The following is a 26,684-nucleotide window of genomic DNA, read 5'->3' as shown; positions in this document are numbered from 1 at the left end:
GATCCGGAAAGTTTTTCGTCAGCAGTACCCCTTCACGTCGGTAGGTGGCGCTGTGTGGCTCCACGTCCGTCGCTGGCATCGTAAGCGCCGAGATTACGTCACAGAGACTACTTAGGCGCCACCCATGCGCGCGGACGTCCGTTCTGTACATGACTTTCCGCGGCAGAAACGCAGAGCCATGCAAGAAACTGACCACTGGTGCCATGAAATTAAGGCCCTGAAAGGGATGACCTTAACCCTAGAAATCAGTTCACAGAACGGGGAGGATGGGTGGGGCGGTAAGGAATCTATCACTAACTAATGTCTCTTACAGCTATATAGTTAAAAAAGTAGTAACTTGTGCATCTGAAAGAGACATGTTAGTGATAGATTCCTTACCTTAGAATAGATACCCCAGCAATACCAGCACCGGTGGTGGGTCTTCGAACAAGATTACACCAGAAAGTCACGGAGAACACAACGGCCAAAGAAGCCGTCTCCCCGTACTTTTTTTTTTAACACAATTTTTATTGTTTTGATTGCATAAGAAACAAAATAAAAGGCAGAACAGCAGGATTACAGTCCCCTCATAGCCATCAACCCATGACAATACATTCGTACGGTGGGGCCTCTCCTCCCTCAAAAGTTGCATAGAGTCAGTCTTCTAGTGTCCATGTTATATTACCTGAGAAATCAGACAGTTGGAAGACTATATCCCTTAGACTTCCCCCCCAATCTCGGCCCCAACTCCTACCCTCCCCCCGCTACCCCCCAATCCCCCCCCCTCAATCAATAAAACCAAACATCTCAGAGCGCACGTTTTGGGTCCAGACGGTGGAGCCTCTCTTCCTCTTCTGAAGGATGCACAGGCAGAAAGAAGGTGGGCAAAATGATGGTCTGCCCGATGTGGAAGGGCGTAACAACCTTTGGCAGGAAAGAAGGAAGGGTCCTTAAAACCACCTTGTCCGGATGAACAGAAAGGAAGGAAAATGCTACTTACCAGTATGCATCTGTTCTTGGCATGTAGAGCTGCAGAGTTACACACTATGCAGAGATCGCCACCTAGTGTTGGGCCTGGATGTTTGCAGTTGTTTGGAAGTCTTTGGAAGTCACGAGATAGGTGACTCCTTTGGATTACACAGCGCATGGGCATCGGCTCAATCCTTAGATTGTTTTTCGCCAACAGGGAAATTATGGAGCTTTGTAAGAAACAGGAAGGATGCACATGTAAGCTGAATCTAATTAAGATAATACTGGAACAGATAAAGGTAGCCGGGGAGGCGGGTGGGCATGTGTAACTTTGCAGCTCTACATGCCAAGAACAGATGCATTCTGTTAAGTAGCATTTTCCGTTCGAGGCATATGAGCTTAGCGGCGACCACCTGTATGTGTTGCAGTAGTTTGAAACAGTGTTTTGAGTACAGCCTGGCCCACAGTAGCTTGTTGTTTAGTTTGCACATCTACACAATAGTGTTTTGTGAACGTGTAGACCGGTGTAGACCGTGTAGCTGCTTTACATATATCATCTAAGGGAATATTCCCTAAAAATGCCATTGAAGCACTTATTTTTCTTGTAGAATGGGCTTTAGGAGGAACAGATAACGTTTGCTTAGCTTTGTGGTAGCAAATTTGTATGCATTTTACGATCCACCTAGCTATTCCAGATTTTGATATGGGGTTGCCCTTGTGTGGTGGTGAGAAAGACACGAAAAGTTGTTTAGTTTTACAAAGGGTTGTGTTCTTTCAATGTAGTAAAGCAATGCTCTTTTGACATCTAAGGTATGAAGAGTTTTTTCTGCGACTGTTTGTGGCTGCAAGAAGCATACTAGGAGCTCTACAGTTTGATTGAGGTGGAAGGGTGAAATAACTTTAGGAAGGAATTTAGGATTGGTTCGGAGAACAACCTTATTATGATGCATTTGCAAAAAAGGTTCCTGAATGGTTAATGCTTGTAGCTCACTAACTCTTCTTAGAGAAGTGATAGCCACTAGGAAAGCAACATTTCATGTTAAGAATTGCAGCTCACATTTATGGAAAAGTTCAAAGGGAGTTCCCATTAGCCAATGTTTAAATTCCACACAGGTGAAGGTGGTGCTCTGGGAGGAATTATTCTTTTGAGACCTTCCATAAAGGCTTTAATGGCAGGTACTCTAAAAAGTGATAGATGTCTATTTTGTAGATATGCTGCCATGGCAGCAAGATGCAGTCTAATAGATGTGTATGCTAAGTTACATCTTTGGAGGTGTAGTAAGTATCCTATGATGTGTTGAATAGACACATCTAGGGGATTAATGTCGTTGTTATGACAATATATTGCAAAACGTTTCCACTTGGCTGCATAACATGCCCTAGTGGTGGGACGTCTAGCTTCTTTAATAACATTCATACAGTCAGGAGGAAGGTTAAGGTAACCGAATTCTAGGACCTCAGGAGCCAGATCGCAAGGTGGAGCTGAGCTGGGTCCGGGTGTCTGACCTCTCCATGGTCTGGGTTAGGAGGTATGGAAATAGGTATAGCTTTTGGTGCGGTACCACGGAAAGTTGCAGGAGTGTGGTGTACCACGGTTGTCTGGCCCAAGTTGAAGCAACTAGAATGAGAGTTAATGAATGTGACTGTAGTTTGCGCACCACTAGTGGAAGCAGTTGGAGAGGTGGAAAAGCAAATTTGCCTGACCAGTTCATCCATATCGCATTGCCTTTGGACTGCGGGTGTGAATATCTGGCGGCGAAGCTTGGGCATTTGGCGTTTTCGTGGGTGGCAATTAGGTCTATCTGAGGTTGTCCCCACATCTGAAAGAACGGTTGAAGAACTTGTGGATGAAGTTCCCTCTCGTGGATCTGTTGTGTCTGACAGCTTAACAGCCCAAATCTGGTGTTTTGTACCCCCGGAACATGTTGGGCTAGGAGGAAAATGTTGAGAGGTATAGCCCATCTCCATATCTCCTGCGCTAACAGAGACTTGCAGAGAGTGTCCCCCGCCTTGTTTGTTTATGTAGTACATGGCTGTCATGTTGTCCGTTCGGACTAAGGCAGCTTTGCACGATATTTGCTTTTGGAATGCTTTTAAGGCAAGAGATACTGCTAGTAACTCCAGGTGGTTGATGTGGAGTAACTTTTGTTGCGGTGTCTAACTGCCCTGCATGGTGTGTTGCAGTAGGTGAGCTCTCCAGCCGGAGAGCAATGCGTCTGCTTTCTTGACTACTTGAGGAACTGGCTCTAGGAACGGTCGTCCTGTGGTGCTGTTGTGACTCCGAATGGGAGTACCTTGAATTGATAGTGCTGACCATCCAGTACGAATTTGAGATACTTTTTTTTTTTTTTTTTAACAGTTCTTTATTGAAGTTTTAACATTTTTGATCAGCCCACCCCGCTGCCACCCGCCCCATACAGGTATTTTAAATGATATATACATACATTGGATGTTGTGAACAAAAAGAGATACAATTTCGAAAAAACACAATAATATTTCTATCGGAATAATTAAAGACATGACTAATCGGGACATTCTATCCATTGTGTAAGAGGGTACCATATTTCTAATCCTTTCTTTTTCTTGTTCATACCCTTCCTGCTATAAATGGCTATCTCCAGGCTATATGTTGCTAGCAATCGTGCCCGCCATTGCTGAAATGTTGGTGGGTGTGGGTCTAGCCAGACCGATGCCAGACAAATTCTAAGCACTGCCATTGAAACAAACAGAAGTCCCTTCATTTGATCGGGTCGAGTATCCCATTCTGCCCCCAGTATTATTTCAGCTGTTGAAATCTCTATTCTTGTTTCAAAGATTCCTGAAAGAAAAATAGAGATTTCCCGTCTGATGGTGCTAAGTGTCCTACATGTGGCGAACATATGTATTAAATCAACTTCAGGCATCGCACATCTAGGGCACAGTGTCCCTTTACCTGTACTTCATTTAGCTATTCTATTGGGGGTATAGTACAGTTAAAAAAAGGTTTTATAAAATTGGGCTTGCAATTTGGTTGACATTATTAGCGATTGGTGAAGTTTGAATGCGTTCTGACTGAGGGCTCTGAAATTCCTAATTTGTTCTGCCAGTTATGGGTATGTTTATCCAGATCATCAGGAAAAAAGCCATTAAATTGTTATATATTTCCTGTTTTGACTCTGTTGTTTTGAACCACTGTTTCGATTAACTGAATTTTCTGGATTGCAGCACTGCCGCCCCCCTTTTTCATTATAAAATCCCCAATTTGTAGGTATTTGAAAAAATCTCGATATTCTAGACCAAATTTATTTTTTAAAGATTCAAATGAGCTAAAGCCTGTTGAGTCATAGAGTGAGCCAATTTGAGAAATCCCCAACCTGACCCACCACGGGAAATTTCTCCAAAGTTCTTTGCTTCCTCTTCCATTACGTTGACTGCTTTGTTTGGATTAGCTGTGACTATTGCGATGTCGTCCGCGTACGCCAAGGTCTTGGTTTCTCCATTGAGGGTTTTCATTGGTGTTTTAGATGGATTGGTTTCTAGCCTAAGGATAAATGGGTCTATAAATATAGCAAATAGCAGAGGGGAGCATAGGCAGCCCTGCCTTGTCCCTCTGGTCACATTGATGGTATCTGATATTTCCCCGTTTATCATAACCACTGCTTCCGGATTGACATACATCATGCTAACAGCATTGATGAATTGTTCACCGATCCCACTCTTTGACATAGCAGTCCATAGACATTGCCAGGAGACCCTATCGAATGCCTTTTCCGCGTCTAGCAATATTAGTGCCATAGGGTCTCCTGGTACTTGAGCTATGTCAAAGAGTGTGATCACCCTCTGAATATGATCGGTAGTTGATCTGCCTGGGACGAATCCATGTTGCCGGATTGAGATAATTTTATGAATTACTGGGGCAAGTCTGCTAGCTAGCAATTTTGAATATATTTTAGAGTCATTATTTATTAATGTAATTGGGCGGTAGGCCCCTAATTCTGTGGGGTCTTTATTCTTTTTGGGGAATACAATGAATTTAGCCCTGGCCCAGGATTTCGGTGGCCGCCCGGCCTGGAAGACATGATTCACCAAATTTAGTTAACATTTCTTTCAATTTCTTGCTATATCTAGCATAGAATTCCACAGGAATTCCATCTAGTCCGATTGCCTTACCAGATAGGAAGCTGTTTATTGATAGGAGGATTTCTACCCATTGTGGTGCCTCTGCGAGACTGTATTTATCGGTTTGAGGTAGCTGAGACCCCATAACAAAATCCAAATATTCATCGATTTTGGACTGACTTTTGCATGTCTCAATATATAGGTCCGCATAGTACCTCTGAAATGCATCTCTGATCTCTTTGGGGTCTTGTGTAAGGCCGTTAATAGGGTCTCTAATCTCTTGGATTGCGTTTTCGGTGTTCTGCTGTCTTGTGCGGACTGCTAGTTGATGTCCTACCTGCTCACTTAATTCATAAATTTTTTCCTTATTCAAAGTGGCTTTACAGATTGCTTTTATGGTGAGGGTTTCGGTTATTAAGTTTCCTGCTATGGCGACATCTCTTACAGCCCCTTCTATATTAGTGCCGCCCTCCGTGATGGCCCATCGACCACATTTATCAGTAGCTGATCTCGTAAATCGGAGCCCCCCCACCACGTGCCAAAATAGCCACCCCTCGTGTTGCCTGAGTTGTGGCTATGGCTACTTTATATCCAAGGGTTTTCAGAATATGTGTTTGGGATCCCTCTACATGAGTTTCTTGGAGACAAACGATTTCTGCCCTGATTGATTTGAGACCTATTGCTATTCGCTGTCTTTTTTTTGGATCGTTAAGCCCACATATATTGATGGTCAATATTTTTAATTTAGCCATTCGTACAAATAAATTCTGCTTATTCTAACTTTGAGCCTTTGCTCAAACTAAGATTCCCATCTGTTACCTGTTTGTAGTCTGGGACATCTGTCTTAATTATAGCCCTAGCCATGGCTTCTGAGCTGGTTCCGTGCCTGTATGTCCTACCCCTCTCCCCTTCCCCTAAAACCCCTCCACCCGATCCCATCTCCCCTCCCCTTGAACCCACCCGCCCCCCTCCACCATCCATTGAGGCTGGGTGTGGGCATCCGGGTAATCATCAAGCCTCTAGCTGCTCCATGCCCCGACCCCTGTATCTTCCGGGAGTAGAGGAGGAATTATTCTCTGCGTTTGAGTTTCCCAAAGAACCTTGCATATATACACAGGAATGGTATTGCATTTGCGTATCAGTCGTTAACACTTCCTCCCCCCTACCCCCCCTCTTCCTCCCTTCTCATCTTAATCTGCTGATCTTGCCGCTGGTGGTTTGGATAAGTTGATGTATGAATGTAGTCTATTTACTCTGCTATTTTTTAAGGTTGTCTTTGTCTGAGTCTGTGATCTCTTCTAGATATGCTTGTGCCTGGATTTCGCTGGTGAAACTTCTAGTGGCTCGTTTAAAGATGATCTTTAGTCGTGCAGGGTTCTGTAAATATACAGTAGCGCCAATCTGTTCAAAGGAGGTGAAAAGTTGTCTCATCCTCCATCTTCGTTCCACCGTCGCATGAGGGTAGTCAGGTCTGCTGAAGAACATGAAGCCTTTATATTCCCTTTTACTAGTGGGTCGTGCCAGATCGAAGATAGCTTCACGTAAGAGAAAGTTACCGAAATATACCAATATTGCTCTTGGTTATTGTGCTGGTGTGTGCAACCGTTTAGGGAGGGTCAGAGGAAAACGGTGAGCGCGCTGAACCTCTTTGTCCCATTCCCAAGCATTTAGTTCTGGGAATGACTCTTTAAGAAGAGATGTCATATAACCCCTTGAGTCGTTCCCCTCTGTCCCCGCGGGGATTCCGAGAAAGCATAATTATTACGCCTAGCTCTGTTTTCTTGGTCTTCGACCTTCAGCATCAAGTCTTTAATGATTTCCTCTTGATCTCTTCCCTATGTTTGCAAAGCGGAGATGTCTTTCTCAAGGCTCTCGGTGCGTAGTTCTACCGAAGCCATTCTATCCGAGATCTCTAGACATGTTTGGCCCACTTTTTTTAATCGCTCCTTGGAGTTTCTGGATGGCGACGGGGTTCTTCTGGTTATCCTGTTTAACGTCTTCTTGGAATCTCCTGATTGAGCTTTACACATCGCACAGGGAGGGTTCTGCTTGATTTCCCCCACAACCAATGATGTCAGATTGCTTATGGTCGGTCATTTTGGAGTCTCCCGACAGACAAGGATTCAGGTCAGACAGGGTCATGACTTGTGGAGATGAGTTCCTCAGTCTGTGATCAATCTGATCTGTATTACTCCCTTGATTAGTAGTGTCATCAAACATTAGTTTATATTGTCTTTTTTGTCTTCTTTTCTTTTTTCCCTGTTTTTTTCTTGCGGCGTTATCCTTAAAGGACTCATTCATCTTCTTAGAGTTTGGGTCTGAAAAGTCAGAAGATTCTGCACTTGTGCGCTCTAGTCTCTGTGCCTTGCTTGAAGTAGACACCCCAGTCTCATAAATTTCAGACTCTGACTCGTCAGAGGGAGCTTGGGCTTGGGATTGAGATCTCTTGCATAGAGACAGGGGAGTTTGTAGATGTAGTTTGAGCTAGATTAATATTCTCCCCTACGACTCCTTTAGAAGCATCACTGTCAGATAACAGTTCAAGAATGCCTGGGCCTTGATCCGGGCCTGGTTCCGGGCCTGGTTCATTGTCTGCGGCGTCTGACTCTGCGCTTGTGATCAAGTTTGGAGGCTGAGAAGTGGTTAAGGCTGCGTGTCCAGCTGTCGATTCCGATTCTTCTGCTGGTTCTGATCCGGCCATTTCACTCGCCTGTTTCCCACTTTTGGCCGCAAGGTGCACTCCTCGTGTTCCCGGTACTTTTGTCTTACTACTTAATTTTTTATCAGGCCCATCCTCCCCTTCTAGATCAAATACTTCTTTGATTATTGGGCTGAAAATGTTTGAGATCCGCGGTTGGGCATCATTTGGCTGTCCGCTAGTTTTGGCTGCCGACTTTAGGTTTTTTATTGTCTGAAGTCTCCTTGCTTTTTTAGCCAATAATTCCATTTTCACGGTCGACTGTAAGCTGTCAGAACCCACATCTATATCTCTATCTTTATCTTTAATTTTAACTTTATCTCTATCAAGTGTCCTTGTCCCTACCCCGCTCTTTTTCTTTATCCTTGTCCTTGACTTTGTCTTTGTCATCTTTGTTTTTGGACCCCCTTGTTTCTGGCCGCCTCATCGCGTTTTGTGAGCTCTGTGTGGTTTGGGTGCCTTGAATGCCCTGTGGGTTCCCTGTGCCCTGTGGGTTCACAAGTATTGTCTCGCTCGGATTGTCAGCCAGCTCGCAACTCGCAACTCGCCCCCAACTCTCCCGCCATGCTTACTTGTGTAGTCTTGTCCAGCCCTGTGAAGACTTCTGCCGCGATCTTTCACCCCCTGGGTTAAGGGCACGATCACAGAAACAAGCAGCCTCCGACTTTGCCTTGGTTAGCAGCACGGACTGATCTCTCTTGAAATTCTTTGACCACGACCACAGCCCCTTGCAAATCACATGGGCCACGATGCAGAGGACCGTTTGACCAGAGGAGCAGGTTGTGGAGCAGGCAGCGATAGGGCAGGAAGCATCGGCAGCATTGGCGGCTGACCGGCGTCTCCCTGGCAACGGAGTAATGTGGACCAGCGGAGGAGGGCTGGGAAAGCAGTGGAGTGTCGAGCCGTCCAGGTCAAGGATCCCCCACGAGGTAGCAATGGAGGTAGAGGCCAACTGATCCGTGATTCCGCCGGTCATTTTTCCACTCTCCAAACAGGCGCGGGCGGCTAGCATCCAGCCCGCCACCCGCAGCACACAAAGAAGAAGATGATGATGATTTCGCCGAGTGGCGGCCCTTTTTGCCTTTTGCTGTATCAGAGCTGTATCAGAGCATTGCACAGCGGCAGAGTCGGAATCACAATCGACCGAGAACGAAGGAGGCGAGGTTGGAGGGCATCACTTGCACAATGTACAGGTACGGCTCCTCAATCGGCAACCCATACTTCACAACCACGGCACGCCAGGCTGAATGATTTTGTCTCAATGTCACAAATATCTCAAGTGACTAAATCCTCGGACGAAGCAGAGCAGTCTTCATTAACTGTAACCAGCGCATGCCCGTTTCCTAAATCCATGATCCATATGTCCTCCAATGGATCCAGGGGTCAGAACTAACGGAGCAGTGCCTGTAGCTCGCGATCACACTGACGCCATCTTGCCTCCCTCCGGGAACCACCGAATTTGAGATACTTTCTGTGAGCAGTGTGAATGGGAATGTGGAAGTAGGCATCCTTGAGATCTATAGTCGCAAGGAAGTCGTTTTGTAAAAGAAGACCAAGGACCTGCTGGAGTGTGACCATGTGGAAGTGGTCTGATAGTATGTACAAGTTTAGTAGTCTGTGGTCTAGAATAGGCCATAGAGAGCTGTCCTTCTTTGGGATAAGAAAGTACAGGGGGTAAACTCCCTAGTTTTGTTGATGCAGTGGAACTGTTTCTATTGCACTTTTGTGGGAGGGATATTACCTCCTGCCTTAGCAGTAGCAAATGTTCTTGTGACATTGGACGCTGTTTGGGTGGTATGTTTGGGGGGTAGATGTTAGTTCGAGACAGTAGCCTGATTGAATTATTTGTCGCACCCACCTGTCTGATGTGATGATGGTCCAGACAGGAAGGAATTGTTGCAGTCTATCCCCAACCGCAGTGGAATGTTGTGGGGGGTGGAGGCAGAGCGGGAGTTGTTAGTTTTGCCTCTGCCTTTGTTATTGTTACCCCTGTAACCCCTTCTTTGGTAGCCCCTACTGAAGGTGGATTGGGTAGGGGTTTTGTAAGAAGTGGAGGGACTATCTGAGGCGTAGCCTCTGGTGGTGCTTCTGTATGATGAGCGACGAAAGGAGCGTCTGGGAGCTTGCGACTGCAAGGCTCCCATAGATTTAGCTGTGTCAGTATCCTTTTTCATTTTCTCAAGGGATAAGCCCACATTAGGCCCAAATATATGTTGCTCATCAAATGGTTGATTGAGGATGGCACTTTGGACTTCAGGTTTGAAACCTGAGATGAGTAGCCAGGTATGCCTACGCAAAAGGTCACTGATGTTAATTGCCTTTGAAGCAGTATCTGCCGCATCCAGAGCCCAAAGAATAGAGGTATTGGTGATAGTTTTACCCTCTTGTATAAATCCATTAGCTCTTTTTTATATTTGTCTGGAAGATGCTGCATTATGGATTCTAGCTCATCATAATGTGCCCTGTCATACCTCGCTAATAGTGCTTGAGCATTGACGATACGCCATATGTTTGCTGCCTGTGACCCCGTTCGTTTGCCCGAGGTATCTAGGAGTTTAGACTCCTTATCTGGGGAGGGGGGGCCTCACCTGATGTTTGGGAATTGGCTCTTTTTCTCACATTGGAGACTACAAGGGAGTCTATTGGTGCGGGCCCTTTAATGGAGGCTGGATCTGAGGGGGCAGCCTTATACTTGTTCTCAATTCAGGGGTTGATGACTCGAGCCCTGACTGGATCTTTGAATACCTCTGGTGCATGCTTAAATGACCCTCTTAAGCATGGGTAGAATTGAAGTGGACTTTTGTGTGGTGTCAAAAGTATCCATGAGGAAATCTTCCTCCACTGGGTCTGTGTGTAGGTCAACCCCATGGTATTGGGCAGCTCTATGGACAAGTTGGTTAAAGCCCATAGTGTCCTCTGGTGGGAAAGGCCTGGAGAGGTATATGTCATCTTGTGGCATGTTAGGGATGTCAGGGTGCTATAATCATCCCAAGGGTCAGGTGAGCGTGGAGGACTAGGATTATCTAGTGGCTCATTATCTGCACCTCTCCCTGTGTCATCAGAGGTGTTATGCCAGTCATCATTATCTTCTATTGGAGTAGGAGATGGTGTAGGGGAGTGATGTGGTGGGGGAGGAGGTAGTGGAGGAGGAGGAGGAGAAGGTATTCTCAGAGGAGAGGTAGCAATGTCCTTCTTAGGATGAGGATCCGGTACAGGTGCATCCAGTGGTCGTTTTTTTAGAGCTAAGAGTCAATCGACGAGTTTTGGGATCCTTTACAAGAGTTTTTTGGGTAGGATCTGGATGAAATAGTTCCTCTGTTGGAGGTAGATCCTTCGGTGCCGAGGTCTTTGGTTCCGTAGGCTTTTTCGGCACCGAACCAGAAGCGTCTTTTGCTTTCGAAACGTGCCCTTTTGCATTGTCTTTGGCCGGTGGAACGTGCAGTTTTTTCGGTTCCGAGGCCTTTTTCGGCTCTGAGGCATGGGAGTTGGGGCCCTTCGGTGGCAGTTTTTTGCTCGGCTCCAAGTGTGTTTTGGGTACCGAGGAGCCGGGGCAAGTCTTCGGCGCCGAGTGCTTAGATGTGGAAGCAGCTGGCGTGGATGAGGAAGAGGATGGCTTCTTTTTTGGTGCCGGTAGGTGTGTGCCGGTACGGGGGGTAGGCTGACTTGAGCCTGAGTCGCCTAAAGGCTTAGTAGGCTTCTTTACCGGGCCCGAAGGCGAGGCATGGGAAGCAGTCTCTCTGTGTGCACCTGGGCCTGAAGGTGTGACCAAAGCCTTTTTTGAGGGTGTCGAGGAAGTTTTGGGATCGACGTGTGTATGCGCAAGCGGAACAGTCTCTGGCCTCGTGCTCCGGTGAGAGGCAAAGGTTGCACACACCATGGATATCAGTGTGGGGGAAACTTCGACCCACATTGAGGACACTTCGTGAATGGCGTCCTTTCCATGAGCCAGAAGATAAGGCCCAGGTAGGCCCGAAGGCCTTCGTCGACGACCGGAATCGAAGACTTCAAAGTTGTTAAGACTCGCATCGATTTGGAACGCGTTCGAGACAATACCGTCGAAAGGGGTGAGGATTGCGCGCCAAAGAAGAATCGGCACATGAAACACATCCGAGCCCGATGGCGGAAAAAAACAATCTAAGGATGGAGCCGATGCTCATGCGCGGTGTAATCCAAAGGAGGAGTCACCTATCTCGTGACTTCCAAAGACTTTTTAGGACAAAAACAACTGCAAACATCCGGGCCCAACACTAGGTGGAGATCTATGCATAGTGTGTAATCTGCAGCTCATATGTCTCGAACAGGAGGTTTAGAAGAAAGAGCCTGGAGCTCACTCACTCTTCTGGCAGAGGTGATAGCTACCAGGAAAGCAGTCTTGAGAGTGAGAAGACGCAAAGGACAGTTATGAAGGGGCTCGAAGGGAGCGAACATCAGATATGTCAAGACATGGTTTAAGGCCAATTGAGGCATGATGAACGATACGGGAGGAAATGTGTGCGTAATGCCTTTCAGAAAACGGTTAACAACCGGGGACTTAAAAAGAGAAGGCTGATCTGAAAGCCGTTGAAAGGCGGAGATAGCAGAAAGATAACCTTTGATAGTGCCCACAGCAGAGCCTTGCTGGGCCAAGAAAGAAGGAACAGAAGGACTTCAGAAAGAGGGGCAGAAAGGGGATCCACAGCCTTAGCTGTGCACCACTTCTGGTTCGGCACCGAACCAGAAGCGTCTTTTGCTTTCGAAACGTGCCCTTTTGCATTGTCTTTGGCCGGTGGAACGTGCAGTTTTTTCGGTTCCGAGGCCTTTTTCGGCTCTGAGGCATGGGAGTTGGGGCCCTTCGGTGGCAGTTTTTTGCTCGGCTCCAAGTGTGTTTTGGGTACCGAGGAGCCGGGGCAAGTCTTCGGCGCCGAGTGCTTAGATGTGGAAGCAGCTGGCGTGGATGAGGAAGAGGATGGCTTCTTTTTCGGTGCCGGTAGGTGTGTGCCGGTACGGGGGGTAGGCTGACTTGAGCCTGAGTCGCCTAAAGGCTTAGTAGGCTTCTTTACCGGGCCCGAAGGCGAGGCATGGGAAGCAGTCTCTCTGTGTGCACCTGGGCCTGAAGGTGTGACCAAAGCCTTTTTTGAGGGTGTCGAGGAAGTTTTGGGATCGACGTGTGTATGCGCAAGCGGAACAGTCTCTGGCCTCGTGCTCCGGTGAGAGGCAAAGGTTGCACACACCATGGATATCAGTGTGGGGGAAACTTCGACCCACATTGAAGACACTTCGTGAATGGCGTCCTTTCCATGAGCCAGAAGATAAGGCCCAGGTAGGCCCGAAGGCCTTCGTCGACGACCGGAATCGAAGACTTCAAAGTTGTTAAGACTCGCATCGATTTGGAACGCGTTCGAGACAATACCGTCGAAAGGGGTGAGGATTGCGCGCCAAAGAAGAATCGGCACATGAAACACATCCGAGCCCGATGGCGGAAAAAAACAATCTAAGGATGGAGCCGATGCTCATGCGCCGTGTAATCCAAAGGAGGAGTCACCTATCTCGTGACTTCCAAAGACTTTTTAGGACAAAAACAACTGCAAACATCCTGGCCCAACACTAGGTGGAGATCTATGCATAGTGTGTAATCTGCAGCTCATATGTCTCGAACAGGAGGTTTAGAAGAAAGAGCCTGGAGCTCACTCACTCTTCTGGCAGAGGTGATAGCTACCAGGAAAGCAGTCTTGAGAGTGAGAAGACGCAAAGGACAGTTATGAAGGGGCTCGAAGGGAGCGAACATCAGATATGTCAAGACATGGTTTAAGGCCAATTGAGGCATGATGAACGATACGGGAGGAAATGTGTGCGTAATGCCTTTCAGAAAACGGTTAACAACCGGGGACTTAAAAAGAGAAGGCTGATCTGAAAGCCGTTGAAAGGCGGAGATAGCAGAAAGATAACCTTTGATAGTGCCCACAGCAGAGCCTTGCTGGGCCAAGAAAGAAGGAACAGAAGGACTTCAGAAAGAGGGGCAGAAAGGGGATCCACAGCCTTAGCTGTGCACCATGCCACAAACTTGTTCCATCAGCAAGGCGTATACCTTTTTAGTGGAGGGACGCCTGGCTGCGAGAATGCAATCACAGACTTCAGGAGGAAGATCAAAAGCTGTCAACTGTCGCCGCTCAATCTCCAAGCATGGAGGTGGAGGCTGGACAGGTTCGGGTGAAGGACCGTCCCCTGCTGCTGCGACAGAAGATCCTCCCGAAGAGGCAGTCGGATCAGGGGATTGATCGCCATGTTGAGTAGCTCGGGATACTAGTATCTTCGTGCCCAATCAGGAGCCACAAGGATGACTTGGGCCCTGTCGCGCCAAATCTTCTTCAGCACTCTGGGCAGAAGTGGTATAGGCGGAAAGGCGTACAACAGACCGCAGCTCCACTCGCGACGAGCGAGCGAGTGCCGCCTTGGAAATTCCAACATGCAGAACTGATGACATTGCGCGTTCTCTTCGGTGGCGAATAGATCTAACCAAGTCTCTCCCCACTGCAGAAAGAGACCTTGGCCCACGTCCAAGTTCAGACGCCATTCATGATCCATCAAGCACAGGCGGCTGAGTTTGTCTGCCTTGGCGTACAGAGAACCTGCCAGGTGTTGAACCACCAAGGTAATTCCTTGACGTTCCAGCCATGTCCAGAGGCGCAGAGCCTCCTGACATACGGTCCACGACCCCACCCCGCCCTGTTTGTTGCAATACCATATGGTGGTGGTGTTGTCCGTTAACTCCTGCACAACACTTCCCCAGACAGAGGGAAGGAATGCCTTCAATGCAAGTCGGATCGCCCGAAGCTCCAAACGGTTGATATGGAGCCGGGACACCGCCGGAGGCCAGAGGCCTCTGATCTCCGCCTCTCCCAAGTGGCCGCCCCATCCCACGAGGGACGCATCCGTCACCACTGTGTGCTCCAGTTGGGGAAGGGAGAGGGATCTTCCATTGACCCAATCACGATTTGTGAGCCACCACTGCAATTGTCGTGCAGTGCCCTTCGAGATCTGGACATGATCGGACAGGTTGCCCTGATGCTGTGCCCACTGGAACTTGAGGTCCCACTGCAGAGCCCGCATATGCCACCTAGCATGTTGCACTAGCAGGATGCAGGAGGCCACGAAGCCCAGGAGCCGGAGGGTCATCCTGACTGAAACCCGGGATAGAGGCTGAAAGATCGGAATCATAGCCTGAACATCCCTGACTCACTGCTCGGGAGGATAAACACTAAAATCGCGTCGAATCCAGAACAGCCACGATGAAAGGGAGCTTCTGAGAACGACTCAGGAGAGACTTCGGCACATTGATGGAGAACCCCAGCAAATGCAGGAGGTCGGCCGTAGTCTGAAGGTGGGTGACAACTGCCTGGGGCGAGCTCGCCTTCAACAACCAATCATCGAGGTAGGGGAAGACTGACACCCCTGACCTGCGCAGGTGAGCTGCGACCACCGCCATCACCTTCATGAACACCCGAGGGTCACTGGTAAGGCCGAAGGAGAGCACGGCAAACTGAAAATGCTCCTGGCCTACCGTGAACTGCAGGTAACGCCTGTGGGTCGGCAGTACGGGGATGTGAAAATATGCCTCCGGCAAGTCCAAAGCTAACATCCAGTCTCCAGGGTCGTAGGCAGCCAAGACCTGAGCCAGAGTCAACATTTTGAACTTCTCCTTCCGGAGGAAGCAATTGACGTTCCTGAGGTCCAAGATGGGGCGCAAGCCCCCTTTGTCCTTCTTAGGGTCCAGAAAGTAGTGGGAACAACAACAACGTCCTACTTCTGGCAGCCAAGACCTGAGCCAGAGTCAACATTTTGGACTTCTCCTTCCGGAGGAAGCAATTGACGTTCCTGAGGTCCCAGATGGGGCGCAAGCCCCCTTTGTCCTTCTTAGGGTCCAGAAAGTAGTGGGAACAACAACAACGTCTTACTTCTGGCCCAGGAAAGCGCTCGATGGACCCCTTGGCCAAGAGGGCCATAACTTCCTGTTGGACAAGCGCAAAGCGATCCCCCGGACAAGTTGCAGCACCCACCTGTCGGAAGTAACAGAATGCCAGTGGGGGAGGTGATGATGAATCCTGCCGCCCACTGGCATGGGGTGCACCCCAAAGCTCGGAAGGCTTTGAGGCGGATGTTGCTGGGGTGGAGATAGACTGACCGGCACGCTGGCCCCCTGAGCCGCCACAGCATGGTTCTGCGCAGGCTTCTGATTGAACGAGGGCAGGGGCGCCCCTTCTGTGGCCATGAAAGGAACAAAAGGTAGACGTGGCTGGGCGTGTGGTGGAGAGACCCAAGGACTTGGCCGTAGCCCGAGAATCCTTGAAACGCTCCAGCGCACTGTCTGCCTTATCGCCAAACAGGCGAGTACCATCAAAAGGCATGTCCATGAGGGAACTCTGGACTTCCCCCGAAAACCCAGTGGACCGCAGCCAGGCATGGCGACGCAGGGCCACTGTTGTGGAGATCGCTCTCCCTAAAGAATCCGCGGTGTCCAGCCCACACCGAATGGCGAACTTCGCGGCATCCTTCCCCTCTGCAACAGCCTGGGAGCGTATAGCCCTAACCTCTTCCGGGCACTGGGGCAGTGTATGTGCCACTGTGTCCCACACAGCGTGAGAGTCGCGGCCCAAGAGGCATGCAGTGTTGACGGACCGCAACCCCAAGCTGGCAGAGGAAAATAACTTCTTGCCTAACTGCTCCAGATTTTTCGATTCCTTATCTGGCGGGGCGGTAGGGAACGCACTTGGGGAAGTGGAGGCCTGAATGACTAAGCTCTCCGGAGTCAGATGATTTGGCAGAAAGGCTGGGTCACCCGGTGCAGGGCGAGGACGCCTGGCCACGTTCTTATCCACAGGAACCCTTGTGGCTGGCCTAGACCAGGTGCCCATCAAAACATCCGTCAAGGCCTCATTAAATGGGAGTAGATGGTCCATAGAACTTGCAGCCGGCTGAAGCACCTCAGTAAGGAGGTTGGTCTTGCGAGTGACAGTAGGCAAATCAAGGTCCAGGGTCTTAGCTGCTCTATGGAGCACCACAGTATATGTGGCGCCCTCCTCCATGACAGCAGGAGGAGACGTAAATCTAGGCTCGGAGGAGAGATCAAGGCCACCTGCATCCTTCGAGTCCTTCGCCCACTCCTGTTTAGACTCGCACTGCCGCACAAGAGGGTCCTCCGACCCCTCCCAGTCATCCCCCTACTCCATAGCCCATGGCATAGGCGGCAGCAGCGGGGGAGGTACAGGGGACAACAAATGCTCCAATGGCGCCGGGCACAGCGCTGGTCGGCGCTGATCCGGCTCCATGTCCCAATTAGGGTCCCATGCAGGAGGAAAATTGCCCGGAAATTCGGGCAAGGGTGGAGGTGGGATGAACAGAACCCATGGCAGGGGGCGCTGGGGCCGGAGCCGCCGGCGGATGACCCTGTGGCGCTGGGGGAAGCGCCGACGGCGGAGCCTGTGGCAAGCAATGACCATCAATAGGGACCGCGGGGCCCAAAGGCGCGCCGGGGGAGCCCTAGGCCTGAAAAGGCAGTACATGGCAGCAAGAAACTCTTGCACCTGGGCCGGAGTTGCCGACGGACCCGGATGGAGCGGGTAGGCCGCGGGACTCCCAGGCTCCAAAGGAGCTGCAGGGGAAGGGCCCCTGCCCCCCTTGTCCGCGTCCGGAGACCGACGGGGGGGGACGTCGGAGAGCGATCACGCTTCTTCGACTTTTTCTTGTGACGTCTCTTACCCGATTCCGAGGGTGAAGACTTTGACCCCGAGGAGCGATGATGGCTCTGCGGTGGCTCCCTCGAGCGAGCTCTGAACCTCGAAAGGTGCGAAGACGACTGCCTGGCCTCCAGCAGCTTCCCGGACCGCACCCGCAAAGCCTTCGGAGCCATGGCCAGACAGTCGGAACACGACCGGGAGTCATGGTCGCACTCCAGACAGTAGAGACATACGCCATGGGTGTCGGCCACCGACATCGTACGGTGACAGGCCCCGCAGGATTTAAACTCAAGCATCCCTACCTGGCACCAGGAGTCAAACACTCAAAAGAAGTAGAGACAAAAGTCTCAAAAAGTTAGTCAAAAAGTGACTAGGGTATGTGCTATAACCGGATCTGCGCTTGCTGGCGCGGGAAAAGAAAAAACTGACGTCAGCGCGCATGGGTGGCACCTAAGTAGTCTCGGTGACGTCATCTTGGTGCTTACAACGCCAGCGATGGACGCCAGCGACGGACGCGGAGCTGCACGACGCCACTTACCGATGCACAGGGGTACTGCTGACAAAAAACTTTCCGGATCCAGTCTGACGTCTGGGGATGTTCTACGGTAAGGAATCTATCACTAAAGTGTCTCTTTCAGATATGGTGCCTAGCCATTCTGGGTTTCCGAAGGGGAGCATGCATATTACTGGCTTCTGTTATTCAGGCTGTGATACCTTTCTCATGTTGGTTAATATTGCCATTTATTATCAGTAAGGTGGTTCCAATGAACTGCAGAAAGAGTCCATTTTAACGCAGGTTCAGTTCCAAGCTAGCTTTTCTCTGCTAAGCAAAGCTTTAGGAAGAACCAAATCAGCGAGTGTAAATGTAATTATGTAGTGATCTGACCAAGCGCAGGGCATGACCTTAAGGTGAGCAACTGATAAATTGGTAGACCATACCTGACCTAATGTATGGCCCTTAATATGAGTGGGAGAAGTGGCATGTAGTTCAAAATTCAGACTGCTGATCAAGTCGCTTAATTCAATAGATTATTGCCCACCCTTTTCATCATTAACCCAATAATTAAAATTCTCAATTACCAGAGTTTTCTGCGTAGTCAATTACTAGAGGAGAAATATGTTCTGCCAGAGAGTGTGGGAAGTAGGGCATATTATCAGGGGGTCTTAATACAGTCTTAATACCAAGTTAGAAAGGAAGATATAGAATCAAGTTTAATTAAGAGACCGTCAACTGCTGTAGTATCTAGTGAAGCAATACTGGTAAACTTCAATTTAGTTTTAATTATAGCTGCCTCGCCTCCACCTACTTTACATGTAGGTCAGTTAGCATGAAGTAAGTAATCATTCTCCAGGAAAGCAGTCAAGATGTCAGGGGAAGATTCAGTCGATAACCAGGTTTCAGTTAACAATAGCTTCTGGCTTTTCAGAGTCCAGAAACTAAAATATTTCTATTCGGTGTTTAACCATAGATCTGGTGTTCAGGTAGATAGCGGAGTTATCAATCCCAGAAGGGGCACTGGCAGGGGGGGCTGACACGCTTGCTTAGTTTAATAGTTGAGCTATATTTATTTAGTAGCCTTAAGTTAGACAGATGTGACAAAATGTCAGGTTCAAGTTGATATTTTACTGTGTATAAGTGTTTAAGTTAATAGGTGGTGTAGGGGAGATTTTGGGCATAGTAACAAGCCCCTAGGCCCGGTCAGCCACAGACGGGCTTACCTTTGGCGTGCCTGCTGAGCACGTCTGTGCCACTGCCACCATTTAAAGGGCTGCGAGTAACAAAAGGCTCCGCCCCCTTGATTGGGACTGGTACCCCCCAAAAAAACGTTACCAACTGGACACGGCTAGGTCTGTGAGCAGCAATGCGATACTGTGCAAGAGAGCGATAAGGGCAGGTAATTCTAAAAACAAGATGCCCAAAACATAAAAGAATTCCCATGTGCGGCAACAGCAGTTCCTATTACTGGTGTGTCTGCGCTGCTGCCACCATTTCAAGGGCTGCAAGCTCTAACCTTTGAAAATTTGACCGCTTCACCCCCCATTCTTTACAGTAACATCAGCATAGCAGCCGCGCAAAATACTTGCTGCTTCCATTTTATCACCAGTTAAACTAGTCAAGACCTAACAGCCTAACAACTGGGCCCCTTGGTTTTCAGCTGAGCTGAGAGCCAGCAATCAAAGCTGCAGAAGAGAAGAGATGGAGTGCGGTCTATAACGAGGAAGAAAACATCAATTGTTGTTTTTGCATTTGTCACCCCGATGGGTATGCTCAGACGTGAGTCCCATGCTCTCCACACCACTGGAGTCAAGCTATCCAGGCTGATGACGGCTGATAGCCAGAAACCGGTCCTTGGATGCTTGATTCCGGTCCAGGAAAGACATGGCTTGGCAGTTCGGGCTGGACTGTTCCCATGAGGCACAGTGTCAAGGCTGATTTGCATATGGCCATATCCGACCTGGGGTGGTGTGGAGTGCAAAAAAACGATGGATTTAGGCCCAGATCTGTGTACTGGGGTGAATGTATGACATTTATTCAGAGTTTTATATAGCGCGAACAAGATCTTTACAGATATCAGAGCGCTTCACAGAAACAGGGGGTGACATAGTATGAGGGTGACGCGACATAATATTGGGTGCAAATATAAACTTCAGTAGCATGATCGGATAGCAGTCAAGTTCTAATAGAATGACAGCAAACAATCAGATAGACGAAAATAAAAGACGATACTGAGTCTTACATGCAACTACGATAAAATTGTTCTGCATTCTGTCCATTAATTGTTGTTTTTGCATTTTACACATCTTTCGGGGCACACTCCGCAAGAGGTGTCGTGGCCTTTAAAGTTTTGGCTCTGGGCGCCAGGTTGGAGGATATTCTTAATGCTGCTGACTGGTCACAGACATGGCCTCCCTGGTGGTAAGGAAGCTATGAACAAGCTTACTACCCACCTCTGGTTGTGACATAAAATGAAAATGTTCCTTGCAATTGTAATGGAAAGTTTAAATTTTATTAAGGACTCGGAGACAAGGTTTATCCACCCGAGCACCGAAGTGGCAACTAAACATAGTTGGAGGATCCTTTTCCATTTTTCTATTGGGGTAGGTATTCCCTCTGTAGTTTAACCCAGTTGTGTATTGAGCGCCTTTGATAATGTTGTTTGCAAATTGTCTTGGAGGATTTTTCTAGGCACAGATTGTTCATGTGTTGTTGAATGACTTGCAACAAAACAGGAATATAGTAGTAAATCCTATCTCTCTACAAAGGAAATGATGACTAAGCAAGACTGAAGGATCATCAGGCGTAACATCCTGTCAAAAGAGGAAACATAAGGGTGTCAGAGGACTCTGAGGGGACACATGTGTCCTGATTGGTTGACATTTATTTCACCACTTCTCCAAGTGTTCACGGGAAAGGTAGTTTTCTTAAATGTTATAAGGCTGCTGGAGAAATAACGTGAAGAATGTACAGCAGAATCCTTGCCTCGGAGTCCTTAATAAAATGTAAACTTTCTGTTGCGGTTGCTAGGAAATATTTCATTCTATTTGGGAACAGAGTTGGACATACTGCATGGGTTCTGTCATTGTCTGAATAGTAGATTTTACCTCAGACATGTTGGCACCTCGGCGTTTGGACACTTGACTTCTTCGTATTCGCCGGAAGGACTGTCTCAGAGACTTCTTCAAAGATTTCACTCTTGATAGAGGTCCCTCGAGAGCCAGCTGATCACTTGGATGCAGTGTACATCTGCAAAGGAAGAGGAACACAGTCACCAAAAATTGCAATTGCAACTGGATGCACAGAGCATTATTCATGTCATCCCTACTATGACACGGGTGTGCGAGCTTATTGCCATTTACCTGCAAGAAATCAGATTTGTGAGCTGTGCAGGAGAAAAGCCAACAAGGGCCAAATAATCTGACCACTAAAGGGAATTCCTGGATCCCTCTTAATAGATTGGGACAAGCAGCAAGGCTTTCAGCAAAGAAACGGATGTTATGCATGAACAATACAGTTAAGAAATAAAGTGCTTAAAAGATCCAAACCAGGATAGCTACTTGAATAAGAATTTAAGGAAAATGAATACACACAAATTAAATAAACTGGACCTAGGGTCAATGGCTATAGCAAAATAAATTTTAATTACCAGTTAGTATAGTGCAGCAGAATTAAAGAGTTCCATTAGCAGCAGAGCCGTGAGATAAACATCCTCCCAGTTTTGCTCACCTTCAGCAAAATAAGAAAACAAAGGGGGGGTGGGGGGGGGCAGATTAGTCTGACTTCCAATAATCAGGACTGGTCCTTCGGACCCTCGTTCCAAGCCTCCTCTAGAGGGCAAGCATAAAGAAGCAGACACTGGCAAGACCTCAAAGATTTTGGGGGTTTATTCCTCTCCAGAGGCTATTACCCCAGCTGAGGGTCTCGAGGAACCTTCAGAAGCAGCGGCAATACCGGATCCGGTAAAGGTGAGTTCACCCTTCTTCCCAATAAAAATTAGGGGGCAGGTTGACAGATTTTCTACCTAATTCTAGGCTCTTGACTTTGGATGCCTGGGTGCTACAGACGGTGCAGGGTTACCACATCGAGTTTTACGGCTCCCAAACACAACCCTTCTGCCCTAGCCCCATTGACATGTCGGCTCAGGAAGTCTCTCTGGTGGACAGAGTTATCAGAACTCCTAGTTAAGGGGGCAGTAATTCCCACACAGGTGAACCCTGGCAGATTTAGTTAAGTTTTCCTCATGAAAAAGAGAGACGGAGAACATCGTCCCGTCATAAATCACAGGTAGTTCAAAAGGCTGGTATTCCGCCAGTTCAAAATGGAGTGATTCATCTCCTAAGGGACATCTTGAGGTCCAATTATTGACTCGTCTGCCTGGATCTCAAGGATGCTAGCCTAACATTTCCTTCAATCTATTTCTACCTTAGCCAAGATTAATAACTCCTTTTGTTTTCTCAAGGGAGCAGTAAAAAGTAAATCCTTGAGCACTCCATGTACCTGTTCCTCGAATACTACTAATTCCAGAGTCAACCTGATAACAACCAGACACTGACATTACTGACTCGTGAGTCGCCCGACCACAGCACTTTGTCCTGTCATCGACAAACCATACTGAGATACAGAAAGGACAACACTCAGCCCAGAATCAGGTTTCTGACAACAAAACACCAGAACTGAAATCCAGTGTGCATCTGGCCAATAACTTTTCTTGTTGTATGTTTTTGCATAGAGGTCAGTGCCAAATATCTTTAGCTTTCTATGTTCAGACCAACGTCCTCTCGAGGGTATGGAAAAGCTGTGTACCCAGCGCGGTCCCTTTTTTCCTATTACGATTGAAGCTTTCCTCCTGTTAAACTTGACAATCATGCAAGTTCACTGTAGGCCAATCCCTTTTTTCTTTAATCATGCAACTCCACTGGAGGAGTGCCATCCTTTTCCTTACTTTGTTCATCCTTACACCTGGCCTTTGAGGATAAAGTTATGCCCTAAATGCACACGTATGCTGGGAGAGGAGGTTATTGCCTCCTTCATCGCAGGCTGGTGATTGGGTGTACTGGCAGCGAGTATTATATAGGGGTAAACTCCTATTTACCCATATCCCATATGGTGAGAATCCAGCTGGTTTTCCTGAACAAAGGTGAAATGCTCCCATCCCTGTATTCCTTTGTTACTGCTGGTCATAGAGGAAAAAGTGGACTGTATTGGATCAGACTTCAAATTTACAAAATTATCTTTACCAGCTCCAACCAGTTTGACCTGTGTTTTCTTGCTCCAGAAGCCCTGGAAACATGGGCAACATTTCTAAAGAACTGTACCAATCTCTGAACTTTACAAAAAGGCAGCACTTGATATGCCTGGCCAATGGTCCATGTTTTATACTATATCATTAAAATGTATCAAAGATATTTGCACAAAAAAGCAGCACTTTGGTTGGTTCTGGCTTCCCGTCTTGGCAGTTAAATTGTAACAAATGCCCCTTAAATAAGCATGTGGTACCTAGTTGGACTGTCAGGGACCTCTGATACGAGTGCAGAGCAAATGTACTTCCAGGAGCTAAACTTCTCTGAGCTACTGAACAGCCTCCAGACTGGTCACAAGTCATGGTTATTCTGTGAATCTTTGCTGCAGGAACCTATCTAGATATAGAGCACTACACTACTGCCACAAACATCTGACCTACCCCTGCCAGGATGGTAACTATGAAGACCTGCACAAGTCCTAGCTGAATTGAAATCAGCATGGAGGATTCTAAAATGACCAAGACCGCCCAGGTGCTGTGCTGTGATATCCCAGCAGTCCAGCTGAACTTAAGAAAAAACATCTGGGTTGTGGAGATGCTCCAGCAAGCCAATAAGCCTTCAATGTCCCAAACTCAGGCCAAAGGCACACACCTTCGCAGCCCAGGTGTATGGTGTAGTTAATTTGTAGGGAGAAGTCGTCTGCCTGTGAAACCATTTTATTCATCTCTCTTGCCCACAAAATTTCACAAATATAAATTAAACACATGTTTGAGCCCTAATTCTAGAGGCCATTTCCCAGTGGGACTACTGAGGCCATTAAGTTCAGTAAGCCCCCATAGGTAAGGATGGTACCTGAACCACTAGAAATGTTAGATTTTGAGATACAGAAACTGAAGCAGCTCTGTTATGATCACTCATACTGCAGGCCTATTCACTAGAAGGAGGAGAAAGTTGTCGGTAACAGAGAACAGACAATGCACCATTAATATACCTCAAGGATTGGGTCCTTTGTGGGGAACATTGGGTGAGAATGATTCTTCGATGGCTCCCCAAGAAGCCCTGTCACCTTCTGCTCTAAAAGGTGGGGTGAGAGATAGGCACCGTAGTGAGGCATTCACAACTCAGGCCCTACACGCAGGAGTGTGATGGATCAGAAAGAAGGGATGGCATGCCATCCATGAGGCAAGGCCGGGGGTGCTTTGGTACGCTTGGATAGTAAGGTTGACTGCCTTCATGCCATGCCCTTCTCTCAGTGTTAAACAAGTTCCTCCGGCTTGAAGCCCAAGCAAAGGGACCTTTGCTTGCTTATGGATGCTTTCCGTACGGTTGAATGGGAAAATGTTGGACACAGCAAAGATTGGGAAATGACAGCTGTAGATGTGGGAGATCCAGGAACAATGTGCTGGGACAATTATCTTGGGGTTGTGTGTAGGCTGTATTCAAAGCTTCCCTGTAAATATGCCTCACTTGACCTAACACCTCCAATTAATTTCCTCAGCAGACAATCCATGGTTAGGGGCACTAAGGGAGGGAGGGAGGACTGACAGATTTCTCCACTTCCACTCACACTTTCCTTTCTCAATTGCGTACTGAAATTAATTTGTTGCAGCACTGTCCTCCTGGCAACTAAGGAGAGAAATCGAACCACAATGGCAACTACAGTATCCCCTTTCGATGACACTCCCAGAACTTCCTTCTCCTCTCCTTCCTTTGTTTCTTGCTTGCTTCAATATTCCCCTACCTTTACACCATTATTCTCAGTACACCCGTATCCAAATGTTCCCACAATTTCTTCCTCTTTAATGCGCCAGTTCAATGTTCCTCAACTCAAATAATAAGGAATGAGGAAAGGAGAGAAGCTGACATGGTACATTATGGTCCTATGTATCAAAAGATTTTAACCATTCTGTGGGGAAATGCATTTATACACAAGGTCCATAGTTTCCAGAGATAGGCTAAGAGCTGTGTTACAGGTTAACATTGTCAATGTTATAAAAAATATAGTGTTAGAGCCAGGGAGTTATTGCCATATCTGTGGTCATATCTTTACCTCAGAAAAAGTCAGCACTTTCTGGTTTTCTCTTTTTGTATTCTTAACTGCTCTTTTTACCTGTCTATACATACATTCCATCTCTTTGAGGTTAGAACACTGCCTGGCCACTGAAGTCATTGACTTTTATTTACTGTATATTTGAGTTTCTAACACCTATCAACTCCGAGAGTAAGTATTGAATACTCCTCATTATCTAGAGTTGTGCCTCAAGTGAGTAGGATTTCCCTATGACTCAATAGGCAGACTGTGCTCCCAAATGGTGAACCTAAAGCCCCCATTTAGATGTCTTAATTGGATTCCTTTATAGCCCTTGAACCCTAGTGATAAACTCCTCTTGGGTTCAAAGTTTCTGATGAGCTGCCAGTATAGCGAGATGACTCTCCACAGGTCTACATTAGGATAATGTTGCATGTCTGAGCCAGTAACTGATGTGGCGGCAACTCGTGACCCTGCTCCAATTTAGCAGTTTTGTTGGCAGGTGTTTTGCACCCAGCGGAAGGTGGTAGTTGCAGCTCCAATTTCTGTGAGGGAGTAATGAACAAGTTACTTACCTTCGGTAACGATATATCTGTAAGAAACAGTAGTTAGTATTAGATTCCTTACCTTAGAATATCCCCAGGCGTCAGTCTGGATCCGGAAACTTTTGCGTAGCAGTACCCCTGCGCGTCGGTAGGCGTCGTCTGCAGGCGTCCCCTGCGGCTCCGCGTCGTCGGGCGCCGTGATGACGTCGCTGGAGTCTATAGACGCCGCCTCCGCGCGCTGACATCAGTTCTTTGCACACAGCTTTTCCGCGCCAGAACACGCAGGGCCATGTGAGAACTAACACTGGTGCCATTTGAAACTAGGGCCCTGAAAGGGATGTCCTTAACCCTAGGTATCAGTTCGCAGAACGGGGAAGATGGGTGGGGCGGTAAGGAATCTAATACCAACTACTGTTTCTTACAGATATATCGTTACCGAAGGTAAGTAACTTGTTCATCTGAAAGAAACAGGTTAGTATTAGATTCCTTACCTTAGAATAGATACCCCAGCAATACCAACCCCGGTGGTGGGCCTGCGAACCAATACAAACCTACACCAGAAAGTCCTGGAGGACCGAACTGCCAAAGAAGCCATCCCTCCGGACTTGACTGTCCAGGCAGTAGTGCCTCGCAAAGGTGTGCAGCCCACGGAGCCGCCTGGCAAATGTCCTGCAAAGGGACTCCCCGGCCCAGGGCAGTAGTAGCCGCCGTGGCCCGAGTGGAATGGGCCCTCAGCCCAACAGGAGGCTCCTTCCGAGCCAAAGAGTAGCATGCTTTGATGCACAGGACGACCCACCGAGAGATGGTTCGTTTCTGTAGCGCCCTTCCCTTCTTCTCACCCACGTAGCCAACAAACAGTTGGTCATCCACCCGGAACTGGCGTGTGCGATCCATATAAAATGAAAGCGCACGTTTTG

The 26,684-nt window shown here is 47.9% G+C and overlaps 1 protein-coding gene across 3 annotated transcripts in view; it reads right to left on the bottom strand.

Moving 5' to 3' along the window:
* Positions 1-26,684, bottom strand: part of LLGL2 (LLGL scribble cell polarity complex component 2) — an 876,878-nt gene that overhangs the window by 310,675 nt on the left and 539,519 nt on the right. For all 3 annotated transcript variants that reach the window (XM_078654529.1, XM_078654530.1, XM_078654531.1), the window contains one exon: positions 21,058-21,199. In XM_078654529.1, coding sequence (XP_078510655.1) covers positions 21,058-21,199 — 142 coding nt within the window. The remainder of the gene's footprint in view (positions 1-21,057; positions 21,200-26,684) is intronic.

This window comes from Lissotriton helveticus, chromosome 7 (assembly GCF_964261635.1).
Source record: "Lissotriton helveticus chromosome 7, aLisHel1.1, whole genome shotgun sequence".
Taxonomy (NCBI): domain Eukaryota; kingdom Metazoa; phylum Chordata; class Amphibia; order Caudata; family Salamandridae; genus Lissotriton; species Lissotriton helveticus.
This window is presented reverse-complemented; position numbering and strand designations above follow the sequence as displayed.